The 18088-nt window shown below is 37.8% G+C and overlaps 1 protein-coding gene across 3 annotated transcripts in view; it reads right to left on the reverse strand.

The window, feature by feature from the left end:
* gpm6ba (glycoprotein M6Ba) overlaps window positions 1-18088 on the reverse strand; it is a 54768-nt gene that overhangs the window by 17566 nt on the left and 19114 nt on the right. For 2 of the 3 annotated variants that reach the window (XM_048197060.1, XM_048197062.1), the window contains exon 1: window positions 16719-17082. The exons of the other annotated variant lie outside the window; for it this stretch is intronic. In XM_048197060.1, coding sequence (XP_048053017.1) covers window positions 16719-16782 — 64 coding nt within the window. In that variant the 5' untranslated portion in view covers window positions 16783-17082. Of the gene's footprint in view, window positions 1-16718; window positions 17083-18088 lie in introns of those variants that run through there. 3 annotated transcript variants of the gene reach the window in all.

The raw sequence follows: 18088 nt of genomic DNA on the forward strand, positions 1-18088 counted from the left end.
AATGTAGGTCAATAAAATACTTTTTGGATTTTTAAAACTTAATTTCATCATATGATATATGCTGTGCCAGCTATAATATGAATGAAAGTAGACTTCACTAAAGATAAAACTAAAAAATAATTTTGTTAGTCCATGTGTAATTTAGTTTACTTAATTTAAATAAAGACCAATTCGAAATACCTTAATGTTTATTGTGAAGTCTTTTTAAAATATGCATCATTTGTTTTGTAATTTACTAAAAAAAAAAAAAAAAAAAAACACCAGCAAAGGTAATAAAACCCACGTTAATTTCTGCAGTTAGTAAATACAGTTTGAAGCTCTGACAGCTGACAGTTCCCATTTAAGGATCATAGAGCAGGTAAGCTTTTATCTGTGCTTGACATCCAGCACTAAATGACTTAAAAGTGAGCACCAATGTTCATTTAGCATTTGGCATTGCTGCATTTGGTAAGTCAGGTCAGAGAGAGAGAGAGAGAAAGGCAGGAGTTTTAAGAGTTGAACAGACCTAGATGGGTAATGGTTTGGAATTGCTTTCGTCCACCCCCACCTCAGCGGCCACACCACTGCCAGATGCAGCTGCTATGACTGCAATTTGTTTTATGAATTTATACATGTAGCTAGAAGGCAGCAACAGCTGTTAAAAACCGAGACTGGCCCTACATGATAGGCTTCAAATGTAAAACTTGCCAAACCTTGATGTTTATATGGTCAAATTATAAGAAAGTGGCTAAATACAGTGTAGCTCTTCTTAGCATGCAATGAAATCCATGAATTATTCCATTAGGGTAAATAAGTTTTACACCCTTTTTCCAGAAATTTCCAAAGATGCAAATGACATGACAATGTGATTTACAATTAAAGATAAAAACTGCAAACCACTGCAAGGCTCTCTGCACTACAAAGCATGCATTTTGTATGTGTACACTATTTAAAGGGCTTCTGAATGGGTTGTTGCTCCTCTGTGAGATGTTCTGCAGTGATGAGCAATCAGAGTGAGCACTTTCCTCACAACCTCTTTTCAGAACATTACAGTAGATCCTCTGACAGAGAGTTTAGCAAGATTTTCTCAAATGAAACAGGGAGTAAGAGAGACGTAGAGATGGAAGGCAGGAAAGAAAGAATGAACACACATTTTTTTGGCCCGGGGGCTGGTGAAAAGTGGTTGCCATGGCAGCATGCTACCCACGACCCAGTTGAGTGCACCCACATCTGACTGTCTCCGCAATGCCACGGTTTCTACATGCTTCCCACTCATACTCTACCCTAGGGGAAAGAGTGTGTGTGTGTGAGTGTGTATAAACCTGACCTGAACTGTGATTCCTTGAAGGAAGATGATAGTGGGTTTCGCAAGATTTTGTCTATTATTAATCGTTACATTTAATGGGATACTTCATTCAAAAATCATACTTCATTCCAAACCAGTATGATGGGTCCAAAACAACACTGAACCCCAATGAAACTGAAAATCACTGAAACATTTTTTTAAAAATAACTTTTTTTGTGTCGCACAAAAGAAATAAATTCATACAGGTTTGGAATGACATAAGGGTGAATAAATAAAGACAGGATTTTCATTTTTTTGGGTAAACTATCCCCTTACGACCCTTTCCTCACCAGGGTCACCCCCTCCCACTCTGTCTCCTATTCTGCTAAATGTGGAATATATAAAGAGATTCTATTTGTATTCATTAACCTACAAAGTCACACAGGTAGTGCTATGGCCCTGATAATGCTTTGTAATGTATTAAAGAGTGCAGATTCAACTGCTCTTTAAACAGCACTGCAACTTAGTTAAATGTAATCTTAATATTTAAGCATTTGTGGGGAAGCATTGACCTCCCAAGCATATTAATTAACAACACAATTCTGTGGGGGAAAAAAAAAAAAAAACGTAGAAAAAGAATCCGAACATCTTTATTTAAACATTGGTGAATATTTAAAGGGTCATGTGCATATTTCTGCTATAGGCCATTCCTTTTTAGGAGTGGCATATTAATTTGTAGGCCAATTTTCTGTGCACTCTGAGAAGAATTCTCTCTCAAGCGAGAAAAACACTGACACAATGTCAGTTTCGGTAGAGACACAGTCGATCTATTCAAGCTGTTGGAGCCCTGCCATCTCTCTCTGCCCTTATGGCTCATTATACATTTCTCTTTAATGTTTGCCACTGGCAAAATGTCCCATATTTGCCCTGTGCAAAGACTATATACTGTACGCCTGTATATTCACCTGCTGCATTAAAGAGCTTTAGATCGAATGATGCTAATGCTCAAACAAAGCACCAGAGAAGAGATCTATCATTTTATAGCCTGAATAACATTAAGCTCAAGGTTACAAATAATGGCATGTCCTTTCAGTTAGAATTCTTCATAAAACCAGGTATTAATGTAAAATTCAAATGTAGTCATAAATATCATATTTATGTGTTCGGATCACATTAATGACCAGTCAAAGTCGTATTTACAAGTGAGAAACTATATTTTAGATCATACAGGTTGTGATGTGGAAAGAGAGTGTTGATATAAAACATGGATACAAAACTGTGGGCCCTATTTTAATGATCTAAGCGCATGGTCTAAAGCGCACGGCGCAAGTGCGCTAAGGGCGTGTCCGAATCCACTTTTGCTAGTTTAAGGACAGGAAAAATGGTCAGCGTGTTGTCCCTATTCTCTTAATGAGAAATGGATGTATTTTGGGTGTAATTTGGAATAAACCAATCAGAGTCTCATCTCCCATTCCCTTTAAAGGGGACCTATTATGCAAAATTCACTTTTACATGGTGTTTGGACATAAATGTGTGTTGGCAGTGTGTGTACACAACCACCCTATAGTGATAAAAATCCACCCACTCCTTTTTTTGAATCCCCATAAATCATAAGCAGTGTCTCAGAACAAGCCGTTTCCAGATCCCTGGCAGTGTGATGTCACAAAATCCACAGGCCCCGCCCACAAGTGTTGACAAACACTGACGTTTGAACATAGAACCGTAGATCCGCCCTGAGCGCGTTGTTCACAGCGAGTGATTCGCCATTGCTGCACTGAAGAGAACGTCTCCCAAGTGTTTTAGGTGTTCTGTAGCTGGATAGATTAATCCACAGAGCTCTCTTCATTTACTCCCAAAATCTGAGCTGATGAAAACGAGGTGGATTAACTTGGTTTTCTCCCTCAGTTCTGTCGAAATTCGTTTATGTCTGTGCGAATCATTTCACCCCGGACTGCTTTGTGAACGAATATCAATACAAAGAGACGACACAAAACAGAAACTGTGCTAAAATGTGCTACTCAAGGATATACAAGTAAAAACTGTTCGTGATCCAGCTTACAGCCTCCAGAGTGATACTGGATACGGCAGTAATGAAGGTGAGAGGGCACTTTATTACAGTTCATCTGAATTTATTTACCGGTATAAAGTTTATTAAGCACCACGTGAAAGGCATAAGGTCTTTATATATTAGTTTACTGTTAGTTGTAACGAGTGTTTCTGTGTTATTCGCTATGTTGGTGATGATAATACAAACGAGAGAGAGAGAGTTCATGGATAATATTTTAATGCACACTTGTACTGTGTTTTATTAAGCTCTTACAGAGATTTTCTAGAGTGAAAACGGACGCTTAATCTTTTGGGTGAAGTACAATAAACATCATAAAACTCATCTGTATAGTTTTGGCTATCATGTACTAATATAGTGGATTAAAAACAAGAAGACAATATAAGTTATAACCGTAATTTAACTAAACTATACCTGTTCTATCTCCATGCAGCATATATTCGCAGTTTCTGACATTATTGTGCGTTCTGACTGAATCCTGACAGGAAGAACGAGCTCTTGAAGCTCCGCCCTCTTAGGCCGAGCACAGCAGCTCATTTGCATTTAAAGGGGCCACACTGAATGGCGCGTTTTTGCTCAACCACTAAAAGTGGCAACTTTAACATGCTATAAAAAATATCTGTGAGGTATTTTGAGCTAAAACTTCACATACACACTCTGGGGACATCAGAGACTTATTTTACATCTTGTAAAATGAGGCATAATAGGTCTCCTTTAAAAGTCAGTTGCACTCGCACCATGGTGGATTCGCTATTTACATGACAGAATTTGCAGACGGAAAACCTGAACGCTTCTCTAGCGAGGAAACGGATCTGCTCATGTCCGAGGTTAAAGCGCGCAAGCAGACCATCTACGGGAAAAGCCGGATTCCACCAAAGCATTTTTATCTTTATGCACACAATAATAATCTTTAACATTGTAATCCTTTTATTTTTAATATTTGGCATGTTTGTGTGCTGCTGCGTGTCCCTGTGTATGTAATAAGCAGAATGTACGCGCTTTGTGCACCCGCATATAGGCGCATATTACCAACACTCTCTTTAAATAACAAAACAAAGTCTATTGCAGTTGCCTCAAAATAGTAACGCGCCTAAACACTCCTTGTTTTCAGACCAGGACGCCCATGGGCGCACAAATGGGTGCATTTGTAAATCCATTTGCTATTTAAACAATGTGATGCAGGACGTGAAAATGATAACTGAGTTGGGCTGAAACTAGCAAAAAACACTTGCGTTGTGCCTGGCACCGCATTGCTCCAGATATATGATAGGGCCCAGTGTGTTTCGGAAATGCCCCTTACCATAACCGCGAGTTTCAACACACTACTAATGCAACTCAACCCGGCCTTGTCTCTTTTTTTTTTTTTTTTTTTTTGCGGATGGCTTGGCCCGGCATTATTTAAATGAGGAATATTTTGTGATGTATACGTTCCCAGAAGAAACCTCAAGACTACAATCGAGGTGTTTCAAGGAGTTCAGAAGCAGTGCTTACTGATAATAACTGGAGTAGACTTTGGGCTTTGTAACTTTGCAGACCTTTTTCATGCTAAAACAGCAACATTACACACACAAAAAAAGTTAAAAATGTTATAAAAAAAAAAAAAAAAAAAAAAAATTATAAAAGCGTAATAGAACCCCTAAAATGTTGAACAATATTTTGACTTGATTGCGCGGCATACCATAAATGCACTTAGAAGTAGAAGCTTCCCAGAAGCATTTAAATGAAGCATAAGAACATTCAGGTAAACTTCACTGGGTAACCAATGAAAATGCTGTTTCAATGGCATTATAGGAATTTGCATAGCCCCTGTCAAAAAAGTGTCATCTCCCACACATATTCACTCTTCTACCAACCTATTTTGTGGGATGCAGTTTGAATTGAGCTTGTTTTAGTGACTGATCAGAAATCAGTTTAGATATATCTTACGATAGTTAAGCACTGATTTTTTTACGTAAAGCTTGTCGTGATCAGTGTGGAGGAGGTGATGTAGGACTGCAATGTGACCCTGCTGAGAGACAGACAGTGTTTAGAGTGAGTAAATGGCCATAATTAAGTGGACAGCTTTTAAGGCTGCCCCTCCTCTCAGCCCCAACAGACTGTGTTGATCAATGCTCGATGCTGTGGGTTTTAGACCCAGTTCTGCATGTGTTTTTGTGTGTATGTGCAGTAGCTGACTGTCCGTTCACATCCATCAGGTATGCCTGAAAGGAATTCAAGTGTTTGCCTTGACCTCATCCCTGTCCTTTTTAACATACTCAAATGCTCATGTACACATTTACAAACATTCACACAAACACATAAAACATATGCACATGGCACACATTTGTACTATTTTGCACTTTTTGTCAAAGTATAGCTCACAGCACACATCCACTCTAAACTCAGACCTACACTGCTCAACAGTTACAACAGCTTGTCTGTTCCTGACCATACAGGGTGAGAAAGAAATGTACTGTTCAGTGATGCTTTATTTTACAATGGACCATATTACACATATTACACATTACTATAATTAATTAAAATACTAATAACAAGAACTAACGGTGCATTCATGTCATGTCGTAATTATTGTAAGGCTTCTGAACTGTAAAAAGCCTTCAGGTGCTTGTAGAACTTGTAATTACAACAAGTAAACTCAACTGTAAGCTACAACTTGTACCATGTGGCCGCTGTACCACCTGACCATTGAGATTTCCACATGACCCGTGCAATTCGAAAGCATACGGAGCTTTATTTACAGTAATTATGACATGGCGTGAATGCAGCATGTGTAATTACAAGCAGCTCCAGAAAAAATGGCACATAGTTAGAATTAGAATTAATCTGTAATTATTTATGTAAATGCAGGGTATCCTGAACTGTGACCTACTGTTCCTGTGCTGATAAACAACTTGAAATTACACTAAAAATAGATTTGTTCTGCGGGTTCAATACAATGAATTAAAATGAGTTAATACAACACAATTTTTAAAACTTTTAATTTCATGCAATATGTTTAAAATAATAAAATGGAAGCGCACTTGCGCCATGCACTTTAGACCATGCATTTAGATCGTTAAAATAGGAGCCAAGGAATCAAACTGTTCTTGATCCTTTAAGGTAAATGATAAAGACAAAAGCACTTGATGAAATATTGAGTATACTGTAATTTACATAACTCAACATTTAAATATTACTCAAAAATAACTTATTTTGAACAAACAACTTTGCACTTCAGCAACTTCACTTCTGACCTCTCACAGGTGAATCCATCAACAATAACAATATCATCAAAAGAACTAACTACAAGAGTAACATGATGTTCTAACCTGGAATTTCTGGCTGATAAAGCACCTGCAGCTCTGTATATCTTTCTGAAGGATCCTAATGTAAGGGCGGGACAACTAGTCACTCACATGAGACTGTAGCAAAAGCAAATCACAACGATCCAACAATCCAATCAATTTCCGATGAACAAAAGCAAGTCCCGCCCTACATTTTTCTTGTTTGAGGAGCCGTTTCACTCGGACATACGTAATAAATCTTTATTGTTATTGTGGCTTCAAATATTCCTCTAGAACTGGACAAAAGTTTAATGCATAAATTATAAATAAAGTGTAAGGAATCACTATGAATACATATGTTTTCTCTCTCTCTGATAAAGATATGATAAAGAAAGAATGAGAGAACAGCAGATTGAGCACCAGTGGGCAGAGTGGACAGGATCCATATAAAAGAGGATGAATGGCATCATGCAGGATCAGAACATGCTGTGCCAACCTGCCTGTTAGTGTTGTTCATACCTATACACAACACACACATACACATTTACACAAGCACAAGCCAATATTCATACACAGGTACATCAGCACACAGAAACATGAATGCACAAGCACACTTCTACATGCTTATGAAACCACTCGCCCACACACTCTTACACAAAAGTGTCTTAACAGACTTGTGAGTTTGTGGTGGCAGATGGAGGCTGTCAGCATGCCCTGAGTGAGTTGTTCCAAATGAGAGGCACATGAGGTTGTCTTCCTTCTCTGTGATTACTCTCACATGCTCACAGTACTCTGCAATCTTGAGAAAGGCTAAGCTCACATATCAGCGTTTGAAATTGAGAACCGTATTACAGTAGGTCAAAAATTGTCCTATTTATTCAACAACACAGGAGCCTCAAGCTCCTTTCTTTTGTCACAATAGCTCTGAATAACACCTGCAACCACAGTGACAGTAATGAAAGACTAAAGTGTCAAAATTGACTCAATGTTATTCAATAAATGGGTTCAATCCAGGTGCAAGTAAAATCCCAATTAACCGACAACATCTCTCAATGGTTCAAATTCAATTTTTGCCTGCATTTAGACTACAGACCTCATGGTAGCAGCTCCGCTGGAAAACAGATAACAAATTGCTCTGTGAGCTACTAGAATTACCTGGAACCCCAGATGAAACAACACAAGAGTGTGTACACTTTTGCAGTATGATTCTGTTCACACAGGATAGGATAACCGAAATTTTGTTTCTCAGAACATGTGGACATGCTGGAAATTAAAGATCAGAGTAGATCAGTTATAGAATTCGAGTGAATAAAACCATAGATATATATATATACTTTGAAACAGGACTGACAACCGTATTCTGCTGTTGAATTAGAAAGAGGAAGAGGGAATTTAAATGGGGAGAGATGGAGGGAGAGATAGACAGAGAGAAAAGAATGAAAGTGGGAAGTAGTATGGGAACAGAGATCAGGAAAACTGATACTGGGTAATGAAAAGCCCAGTATATAGACTTCAGACAGCACAAACACACACAGCCCTCATACCTCAGGAGAGAGATGTTTAAAGGGGGGGTATAATGCTATTTCATGCATTCTGACTTATTTACACTGTTCAAGAGTTGGATTCTCTTGCTAAACATGGCCAAAGTTTAAAAAAACGAGTTGGACGTATGACGGAGTATTTCTGTGCCAAATACACTCCTTAAGATTTCCTACATGTTTCGGAAAGTTTTTTTTTCTAGTATGGCCCTGTATTACGTAATAAAGGGTGGAATTCCTTGTATGGAAGGAGGAGCGCATGTGCACACATCAACCAGAGCGAGAGCAAGAAAAACATAGAAAAAAAAAAACATAGAAACTGCCTTAAATTAAAAAACTATCAAAATAAGGATAAAGTCATGTCTGAAAGTTGCAATCACTTTTTTATTGGTTAAAATGAACGGAGAATATCTCGTGTTTTTCCGTGGCTGCTCGAGGCCTCAGGATCAGCGCTTATGGTTTTATAAACAAGTCCCAGTTTGACGCTGGATTTACAGATCGTTTGAAACTGAAAGATGGAGCGGTCACAGCGGTAATGAGTTGGAACTGCGGGTGGTAAGTAAAACTGCATCAAATGTCTGTTTTGTTGGCAGTCGGCGGGTAAGTGCATATAATGTAAACAATATGAAAGTATATTGAATCAAAAGTTATCCAGGGATAATGTGATGGTGTATTGCATGTGTTTAAATACATGTTTAGCTGACCACTGATAGCTTTGCTACGCAAAAGCTGCACATGCTCGTCACTCTTTAGCTTCGCCCACGCTTATTGTATATGAGATATGCATGGTACTGCGTGTATTTATAGCTTATGACATGTATAGATAAAGAAGAATTAAAAGCATTTTGAACAGGAAAATAAAAACTGTAAAAAAGTACAAAGAAACATAAACTTTCCAATAAAGAACTTTCCACCACTGTAAGTTTGACAGTGATGTGCAGTTTATTGGAGACTCTCATATCAGATACTCACACACATTAACACAAACAAATGCGCACATGTAGATGCACACAAAGACGCACAGGTTTTACAGTAAATGCTATTTACTCTAGAGTTTAAAAGTCTCACTACAGAGGATTTAGAAATTTAAAAAATACTTAAAAGACATTTTTTAACTTACCCATGCTGCTAAAAATGCCTATCTGAGAGTATCCATGCATCAATTCTTTCATCTTTAGTACCCTAACATCTAACCATTGTCATAATTTTTAGTTCCTGAACATCCACAAAGATACCTTAACGCTAGTCTCACATAGCCAGACCTTCAAACTGACGGCAGAAGGTCTTGACTCCATCGCAGCTTCAATTGGCCAAGGACTGCACAAGGGGTGTGAAAATGAAAGTCGATGTACCAAAAATAATAGACTGTGTGCATCTAATAAATGATTAATTCATGAACCATTAACCATGAACCATTAAAGAACGCAACACACACGTCTCCCGGACATCTTGTACAATTCAACCAACCAGATGACGACTTCGATACTCCTGAAGTGTTTCCAGATAAGTGTGCCATATGCATCAGACGTTCAGCCAACGGTCCGTGGGCGTGACGTCTGAGGCTGAGACTACCTTAACGACAACAGGCAATATTGGCCCAAAGGCTAAAAGCAAACCACAAAAAGTATTTCCCATTATTTACAGTAGACAATAATGGGAAAAAAGAATGTTCTTTCCATCAGTTATTTCCATATTTCTGTGAGCCATTACTTTATTGTTACTCGTCCTACATATTTCCTAATCGCAATACCAGATGTAAAATATACAATGACTCTTAAAGTGAAAAGAGATTATTGCAATTTTCATTTTTATCTTCCCCACCTTTAGTAGCCTATATGCCCCTCCCCTTTCATGTTATAGGAATGATGTAATCCTTTTGATGTGGAAAGTGCAGGAGTTATGTAAAAAGAGAAGAGCGTGCATGCCACCTCTTCTGTGCGAGAGAGAGAAAGACCTTTTGCTTTTTCTCATTCCTTGCACATATTCTCTCGTTATTGGATTTTTTGTACTCATTGAGAAACATACCCAATTAATGGCACAATGAATTGGCCGAATGATAATCAATACTCAGAAAGCTTTGAAGGACACTGAACCTGGTGTCCAAAATAAGGAATGAAATTTCTGTATAATTCCGTTGTACAAAAAGACAAGCATATTAGCCTCTAAACCTCAGCAAAGAAGCTTCAAAACACCTGTTCATCTGGTCTCTTCCCATGCACAATCTTTGTAACTATCCAGTCGAGTGTGCATATTCTGATTTATTCAGCATTTCAGAAATATGTATGCATGTTGGACTGTCTTCATTATTTATTTTACAGAAATGTTAGAAAATGTAGGAACTATTGCACACTGCAACTGTAATGCCAATTATTTTTTTATTATTATTTATCTAAAAGTTGTAAAACAAACTCATTTTAAGGAATTAAATTGCATTAAAAAGACTGACTTCACTTCCCTATTGTGACACATTTTTGAGTAAAATAGCTTGTCAAAAAAAATAAATAAATGAAGGGTGGGACTTTATGCATTGGTTGTTAATTTGATTGTGATAAGGTGTTGTGTACCAGGAGGCAAATTTGAATGTAAAAGTCACCATAAAATCTAAATTGACAATTCTTTGTAAGTAATATTGCAGTATTTTTTATAAATGATTTATCTGTGTATATAATTACCTTTTTTTTATTCATGTGCCCTCATAATCTTTAATCAAAATAATTTCACGTCCCTCTATAACAAATAATATAATAATAATCCGGGTGTTCTGAAAACCAGTCAGTATCTGGTGTGACCACCATTTGCCTCACGCAGTGCAACACATCTCCTTCGCATAGAGTTGATCAGGTTGTTGATTGTGGCTTGTGGAATGTTGGTCCATTCCTCTTCAATGGCTGTGCGAAGTTACTGGATATTAACAGGAACTGGAACACGCTGTCGTATACGCCGATCCAGAGCATCCCAAACATGCTCAATGGGTGACGTGTCCGGTGAATATGCTGGCCATGCACGAACTGGGATGTTTTCAGCTTCCAGAAATTGTGTACAGATCCTTGCAACATGGGGCCGTGCATTATCATGCTGCAACATGAGGTGATGGTTGTGGATGAATGGCACAACAATGGGCCTCAGGATCTTGTCACGGTATCTCTGTGCATTCAAAATGCCATCAATAAAATGCATGTTGTCCATAACATACGCCTCCCCATACCATAACCCCACCGCCACCATGGGCCACTCGAAACACAACGTTGACATCAGCAAACCGCTCACCCACACGACGCCATGCACGCTGTCTGCCATCTGCCCTGTACAGTGAAAACCAGGATTCATCCGTGAAGAGAACACCTCTACAAAGTGCCAGACGGCATGGAATGTGAGCATTTGCCCACTCAATTCGGTTACGACAACGAACTGCAGTCAGGTCGAGACCCTGATGAGCATGCAGATGAGCTTCCCTGAGACGGTTCCTGACAGTTTTTGCAGAAATTCTTTGGTTATGTAAACCGATTGTTGCAGCAGCTGTCCGGGTGGCTGGTCATAGACGATCTTGGAGGTGAAGATGCTGGATGTGGAGGTCCTGGGCTGGTGTGGTTACACGTGGTCTGTGGTTATGAGGCCGGTTGGATGTACTGCCAAATTCTCTGAAACGCCTTTGGAGATGGCTTAAGGTAGAGAAATGAATATTGAATTCACAGGCAACAGCTGGTGGACATTCCTGCAGTCAGCATGCCAATTGCACGCTCCCTCAAAACTTGCGACATCTGTGGCATTGTGCTGTGTGATAAAACTGCACATTTTAGAGTGGCCTTTTATTGTGGCCAGCCTAAGGCACACCTGTGCAATAATCATGCTGTCTAATCAGCATCTTGATATGCCACACCTGTGAGGTGCATGGATTATCTCGGCAAAGGAGAAGTGCTCACTAACACAGATTTAGACAGATTTGTGAACAATATTTGAGAGAAATAGGCCTTTTGTGTACATAGAAAAAGTCTTAGATCTTTGATATCAGCTCATGAAAAATGGGGGCAAAAACAAAAGTGTTGCGTTTATAATTTTGTTCAGTGTATATAGCGCCTTTAAAAGTTGCACCTCAAAGCACTTTACAAGAAATAAAATACACTGAATAAAAAATAGAAACATACATCAAAACAAATTTAAGAGACAAAGATGTATTTAAAAAAACAAAAACAAAAACAGAATATTCACTTGTATGCTAGCCTGAAAAAATAAGTTTTAAGTGAAGATTTAAAAACACTAAGCAGAAACATCTCTTCTCTTCTCTGATGACGTGTTTACTGGTGCAAAAATGATCCACATATTTTTGATGTGTTTTCGTAGGCCAAAACTCAGAAGAGTTAGCATTTTAGCACTTCCAAACTGGTTCCATCATCCTGAACAATAGATTTTTTTGAATGAGTTTTTGGTTAAACACCTGAAATAAGGTCTGTGAATAAGAGCTCATGATATTTTCATGTTTAATTCTGCGAAAAATACATCAGTAATTCCCTCTTCCGATTGAATTAAAGTGTTTAATTGTCTCAAAAAATGTTGCTAATAAGTGGCTAAATGGGACTACAGAGGGACATTAAAAGTGATCAGATGAACTGATAAACTCATCTACTCCCTAGTCCGCTTTCCACAGTCTCGTTGTGTTTATAATCACACGCTTGGAAACTATAATAACTCAAACTTTCAGGGAAAATGTTTTTTTTGAAAATGGACCGTGGCGTAGTTTGTTTTTTTAGCCTACAATTGGCTTTTGACCTTTTCCATTTGTGAAGACAATCACGATGAACAAAACGTGTAGGAATCATAAGCTTTTCTTAGTCACAGACCATATTTTCTTGCAATAATCCAAAAGCCAATGGAAAAAAATCCTACTGTTTTTTTGTTTTGTTTTTTTGCCGAGGGAACCAAGGGTAATGCTAACTTCCGGGTTGGCCTACAAAAATATGTCATCCCTGCACCACTCTACTCCCGACTGACAAAAATCCCGCCCTACATTTTTTCCTTGTTCGGGAAGCCATTTGGATATGCATCACAATTGGGAAGAAAAGACTATCCCAACTTCCGTTTCATGTCGACTTTAACTGCACAGCTGTTATATCACAGGAAGGACAAGGAGTCCCATCACAGGAAGAACAATTTGTGACATTTTCATTACACATACTAGATCAAAAATTTTATAAAAAAAGTTATTGCTCTTAATTTGGGAATTCACAGCTGGCAAGATGGGCTTTTAATAAAAGTAGAAAAGTGAATTGGTGCTAGAGAAAACAGAGAAAAGGGGCTGTGGTGTTCTCTTAATCCACCCATAATGCTAGAATATAGTAGTTTTATCTAAATTCTAAATAGAAATTTATCTAAATATAATTAATTTTATATACAGTGTGTGCAGAATTATTAGGCAAGTTGATTTTCTGATCATATTTTTTTCCCAAGCACATTTTACCAATTCCAATCCACATCAATCTTAATAACTACTATTAATATTGTTTTTAATCATTTATAAGTGATATATAATTGTTCATGAAGGCTGGAAATGAAAAATGCCTTATATTTAGGTGTGCAGAATTATTAGGCAGGTTTTCTTTTACAGGCAAAATGAGCCAAAAAAGAGATTTAACTCAGACTGAAAAGTCAAAAATTATTAAATACTCATGAGAAGGATGCAATACTAATGCAATATTAGAAATTGCAAAGTTAAAGCATGACCAAGGGACAGCAAAATGCTCATTGGGTCAGCGGGGTCAGACAAAAACAGGTGGAAAAGAAAAGACACATGTTAACTGCAAAATAATTAAGAATTAAGGTGAAGAATTAAGTGTGAAACCATCAGGAACCCTTTAGTCTCCAGCGCCACCATTTTCCAGAACTGCAACCTACCTGGAGTCTCCAGAAGTGCAAGGTGTTAGGATCTCAGAGACTTAGGTTAGCTAAAGAATCCTAAAAAATGACCCGCACTTAATAAGAATCACAAGCTGAAGTGTTATAAAATACATGAAGACTGGGTTTTTATAGGCCTTATAGACAGACAGCTTGAGAGTGACTCCTGATGGACCAGCACCACATCCTCTTGTACCACTGTTTGAAGAATTTATCCAGAATCTGGCAGTAAGGTGTTTGAGTTCACTTTTAGTCCATCTCTTATCCTGAAATGTCTGTCTTGCAGAGATGGACTAAAAATGATCTTCCAAAACTTACTGCCAGATTCTGGAAGATAAATTCTTCAAACAGTGGTACAAGAGGATGTGGTGCTGGTCCTTCAGGAGTCACTCTCAAGCTGTCTGTTTATAAGGCCTATAAAAACCCAGTCTTCATGTATTTTATAACACTTCATCTTGTGATTCTTATCAAGTGCGGGTCATTTTTTAGGATTCTTTAGCTAACCTAAGTCTCTGAGATCCTGAGACCTTGCACTTCTGGAGACTCCAGGTAGGTTGCAGTTCTGGAAAATGGTGGCGCTGGAGACTAAAGGGTTCCTGATGGTTTCACACTTAATTCTTCACCTTAATTCTTAATTATTTTGCAGTTAACATGTGTCTTTTCTTTTCCACCTGTTTTTGTCTGACCCCGCTGACCCAATGAGCATTTTGCTGTCCCTTGGTTATGCTTTAACTTTGCAATTTCTAATATTGCATTAGTATTGCATCCTTCTCATGAGTATTTAATAATTTTTGACTTTTCAGTCTGAGTTAAATCTCTTTTTTGGCTCATTTTGCCTGTAAAAGAAAACCTGCCTAATAATTCTGCACACCTAAATATAAGGCATTTTTCATTTCCAGCCTTCATGAACAATTATATATCACTTATAAATGATTAAAAACAATATTAATAGTAGTTATTAAGATTGATGTGGATTGGAATTGGTAAAATGTGCTTGGGAAAAAAATATGTTCAGAAAATCAACTTGCCTAATAATTCTGCACACACTGTAAATTTGATGCATTTTGCGTCATCCGGCAGACTTTTGCAGACAAATAAACAGGGATATCTGGGTACAGGTAACACAGAAAAAGAGTACATAATTAATTTACATATTCTACCAACTGTGTAAAAACATAAAACCAGTTAAAAATAGGTGAACTTATTCTTTCAGTGAACAAATTATGTGTACTCTGCCTCCAAAGCTCAACCTCTAATCGAAGAACCATAGAGAAACATCTACAGAAAGATGACCTGGCAGAGACCAAGAGTTCTTGGAAATGCATCAAATTTTCATAAAGACTACTTTTCTCTGCATATTTTAGTTGCAACACATATGGTACCATTAGGTCTCCCTTTCCATAATGCATTAATCTAATTGCGCTGATGGCAAAATTGGTCAAATTTTAATACGGAAGAAGAGAGGATAAGAATTAAAGAATAAGAACGGTAGAAAGAATAAAGACATGGAATTATCTGCTTAAATGTCATGATTTTTTGGTTTTATGAGCAGTGAAAATTAACATAATCATTCAAGGCTTGATTCAAGTTGTATGACATAACCAGTGGGTGGAGTGGAGGAGCAGCCTCCTTGTTGCTTTGATGCTTGTGGAGAACCTGGACTTTACTGCAAATCCACAACTCAGTCAGCATAATAATATTATACAACAATAGTCCAGCATGTAAAATGTCAAATCTGGTGGGGGTCAAGTGGGGGGCAGGGATAGTCCTCTTTAGAGCACTTCTTATGCTAAGATGATTTTTATTATATAAATAACCTTGTTCAGATAATCCTGCACCAATATCATCACTAAACTCGGTAATCGCTAATAACCTGTTTTTAAAGACACAAAATTTATGAAGATTTTATTACATGTTTTCTTCAAGGGATCCGGTGCTGTAGGTTACACTACAGTGCTGAGAGTTTACATATTCAAAGCATGCATTCTATTTGCGTATCTGGCGCTTTTATTTTCTACTAGTCAGCTGTAAAAGATACTAATAATTTCATAATGTTTTTGGATTTTGTCAAAAACTGTTTATATAGCGCAACGTTGAACAGCAAAGGAATTCATCAAATTTATTTATCAAATTTAACAGAGGAATTTGTCCATTGGTTTTAGCAGCGAACACTACAGCAATGTAAACAACACCTTCAATACAATGCGACACCTCCACCTCGTCACCATCAACAATACTATCGACACTAAGACAACACAACATTTAGAATATGCTCGAAATATAATCAATATAGTATAGTATTTCATATTTATGAATCTATATGGTCCGAACAAAGAAATGTTCTTCTTTATTATTGCTGAGGGGAAATCACTAAGGTAACAGGAGCAGCTCTTATTCAAATCATCATGGAAACTGCTCTCCAAAGACGCAGAGGAAAGATTTGGCATCACGAGCGCTCCAAAGGTGCCTAGATAAAACATGCGCTTTCTCTAATCGAATTAACGGCGTAAAAGCATTTTAATGATAAGTGAATGACACGATGAGGATCACAAGCACTTCAATCAATAAAATATTCGATTCATTCGCAATGAACGGCGCGCAAGCGAAGCCTTCGCAAATAGGTTAAGCCGCTCTCTAAACATCTAGCACAATAAATCCGAGTCGAAGTACAAAGCAGAAAACGATTACACACAGTTACAAACCTTTGCTTTCTTCCCTTTCATCCTGATTCTCCTCAGCCGTCGATTCTGGCTTCATCCCATCCATTTGGAAACGAGTATTTTGAATATATTTCCCTTTGCCTGGTCTCTCTCGCTCCAATATAGGAGTATATCACAGTCCACCTCAAATATAGCCTATAAATATTTTGTCAGATCGGATTTCGCGTAAATAACTTGCTCATAAACGATACGAGCTCAGTCGAAGAAGGTCTCACGTAAAGGCTTAGAGAAGACTATAGGCTAACCTACAAGCAGCTACGCTGAGGAGAGAGAATCCGTCAGAGGCTAGGAAAAACAGCCACTCCACTGCCAGTCAGGTTGACATAAACAGATAGTCCCAGCTGTAAACAGTCACACATGCTCTCTCTCTCTCTCTCTCTCTCTCTCTCTCTCCATCCCCCTCCCTCTCTCTGTCCTCCTTCCTCTCCGAATTGATGGGAGGACAGAAATGTATGAACAGTACTTATTAGGACAGGGGTCACATAGATATGAATTAAAAGTGATGTGTGCTATAAGAGGCGCAAAAACGCTTCAGCAATTATTTTATTCCAAAAATCCACATTTAGATGGCATGCTTGGGTTTTCTAATAAATAAAAAAAAACACAATGGTCCAACAAAGAAATACCATCTGTCTGGAATCCTCTTAAACAGTATTAATTCTCATACACATGACCTTCTGCTGCATTCAGCTAAACAAAAGACTTGTGCGTACTGGTAAAGTACAACTGTCCAGGAAAGAGAGCACACTAAATACCATCTCTATCATTACCTTTTAAGGAGCCTTAAAAACCCAGAGAGTATATGAGGTCGTATTTCAACAGTCCCCTTGGTAAAAAGCAGACACTCAGGAGTATCACATTAAATCCTGATCCTGAAAGAGGTGGCACCCCATAGGTTATAATAATGAACATATGCTTGATTGGACACAACATGACTGGTAGCAGAGCAAAGTTAATTTTGTAGTGTCCGCTTGATAATGCAGTTGTGTTATACTTCTGTGATATACGCAGTAAATTGACTCTAAAATGTCTCTAGTGATGGATTTTGATGTGTCACCCAAGATTTTACACCAGTGCTCCTATATTGGACAACTGGCTTTTATAATTTTCAACCAATTTGTAGAAATTTGTTATCACTTTGACATGAAAAAATCTATGTGTTGCACATTGTCCCAAAAAAAGCCAATCTGAACACTTTGTTGTTTATTGTTGAAAAATTGAAGAAGAAAAAAAAAAAAGAAACGTCCTAGGGGTGAATACTTTTTATAGGAACTCTAGCCATGCCCAATTTTTACTGCAAAGTCTTAGAATATTTCAAGCATTTTTATAGATATTCTCTAATTGTATAAATG

The sequence above is a fragment of the Megalobrama amblycephala genome, linkage group LG7 (assembly GCF_018812025.1).
Source record: "Megalobrama amblycephala isolate DHTTF-2021 linkage group LG7, ASM1881202v1, whole genome shotgun sequence".
Lineage (NCBI taxonomy): Eukaryota > Metazoa > Chordata > Actinopteri > Cypriniformes > Xenocyprididae > Megalobrama > Megalobrama amblycephala.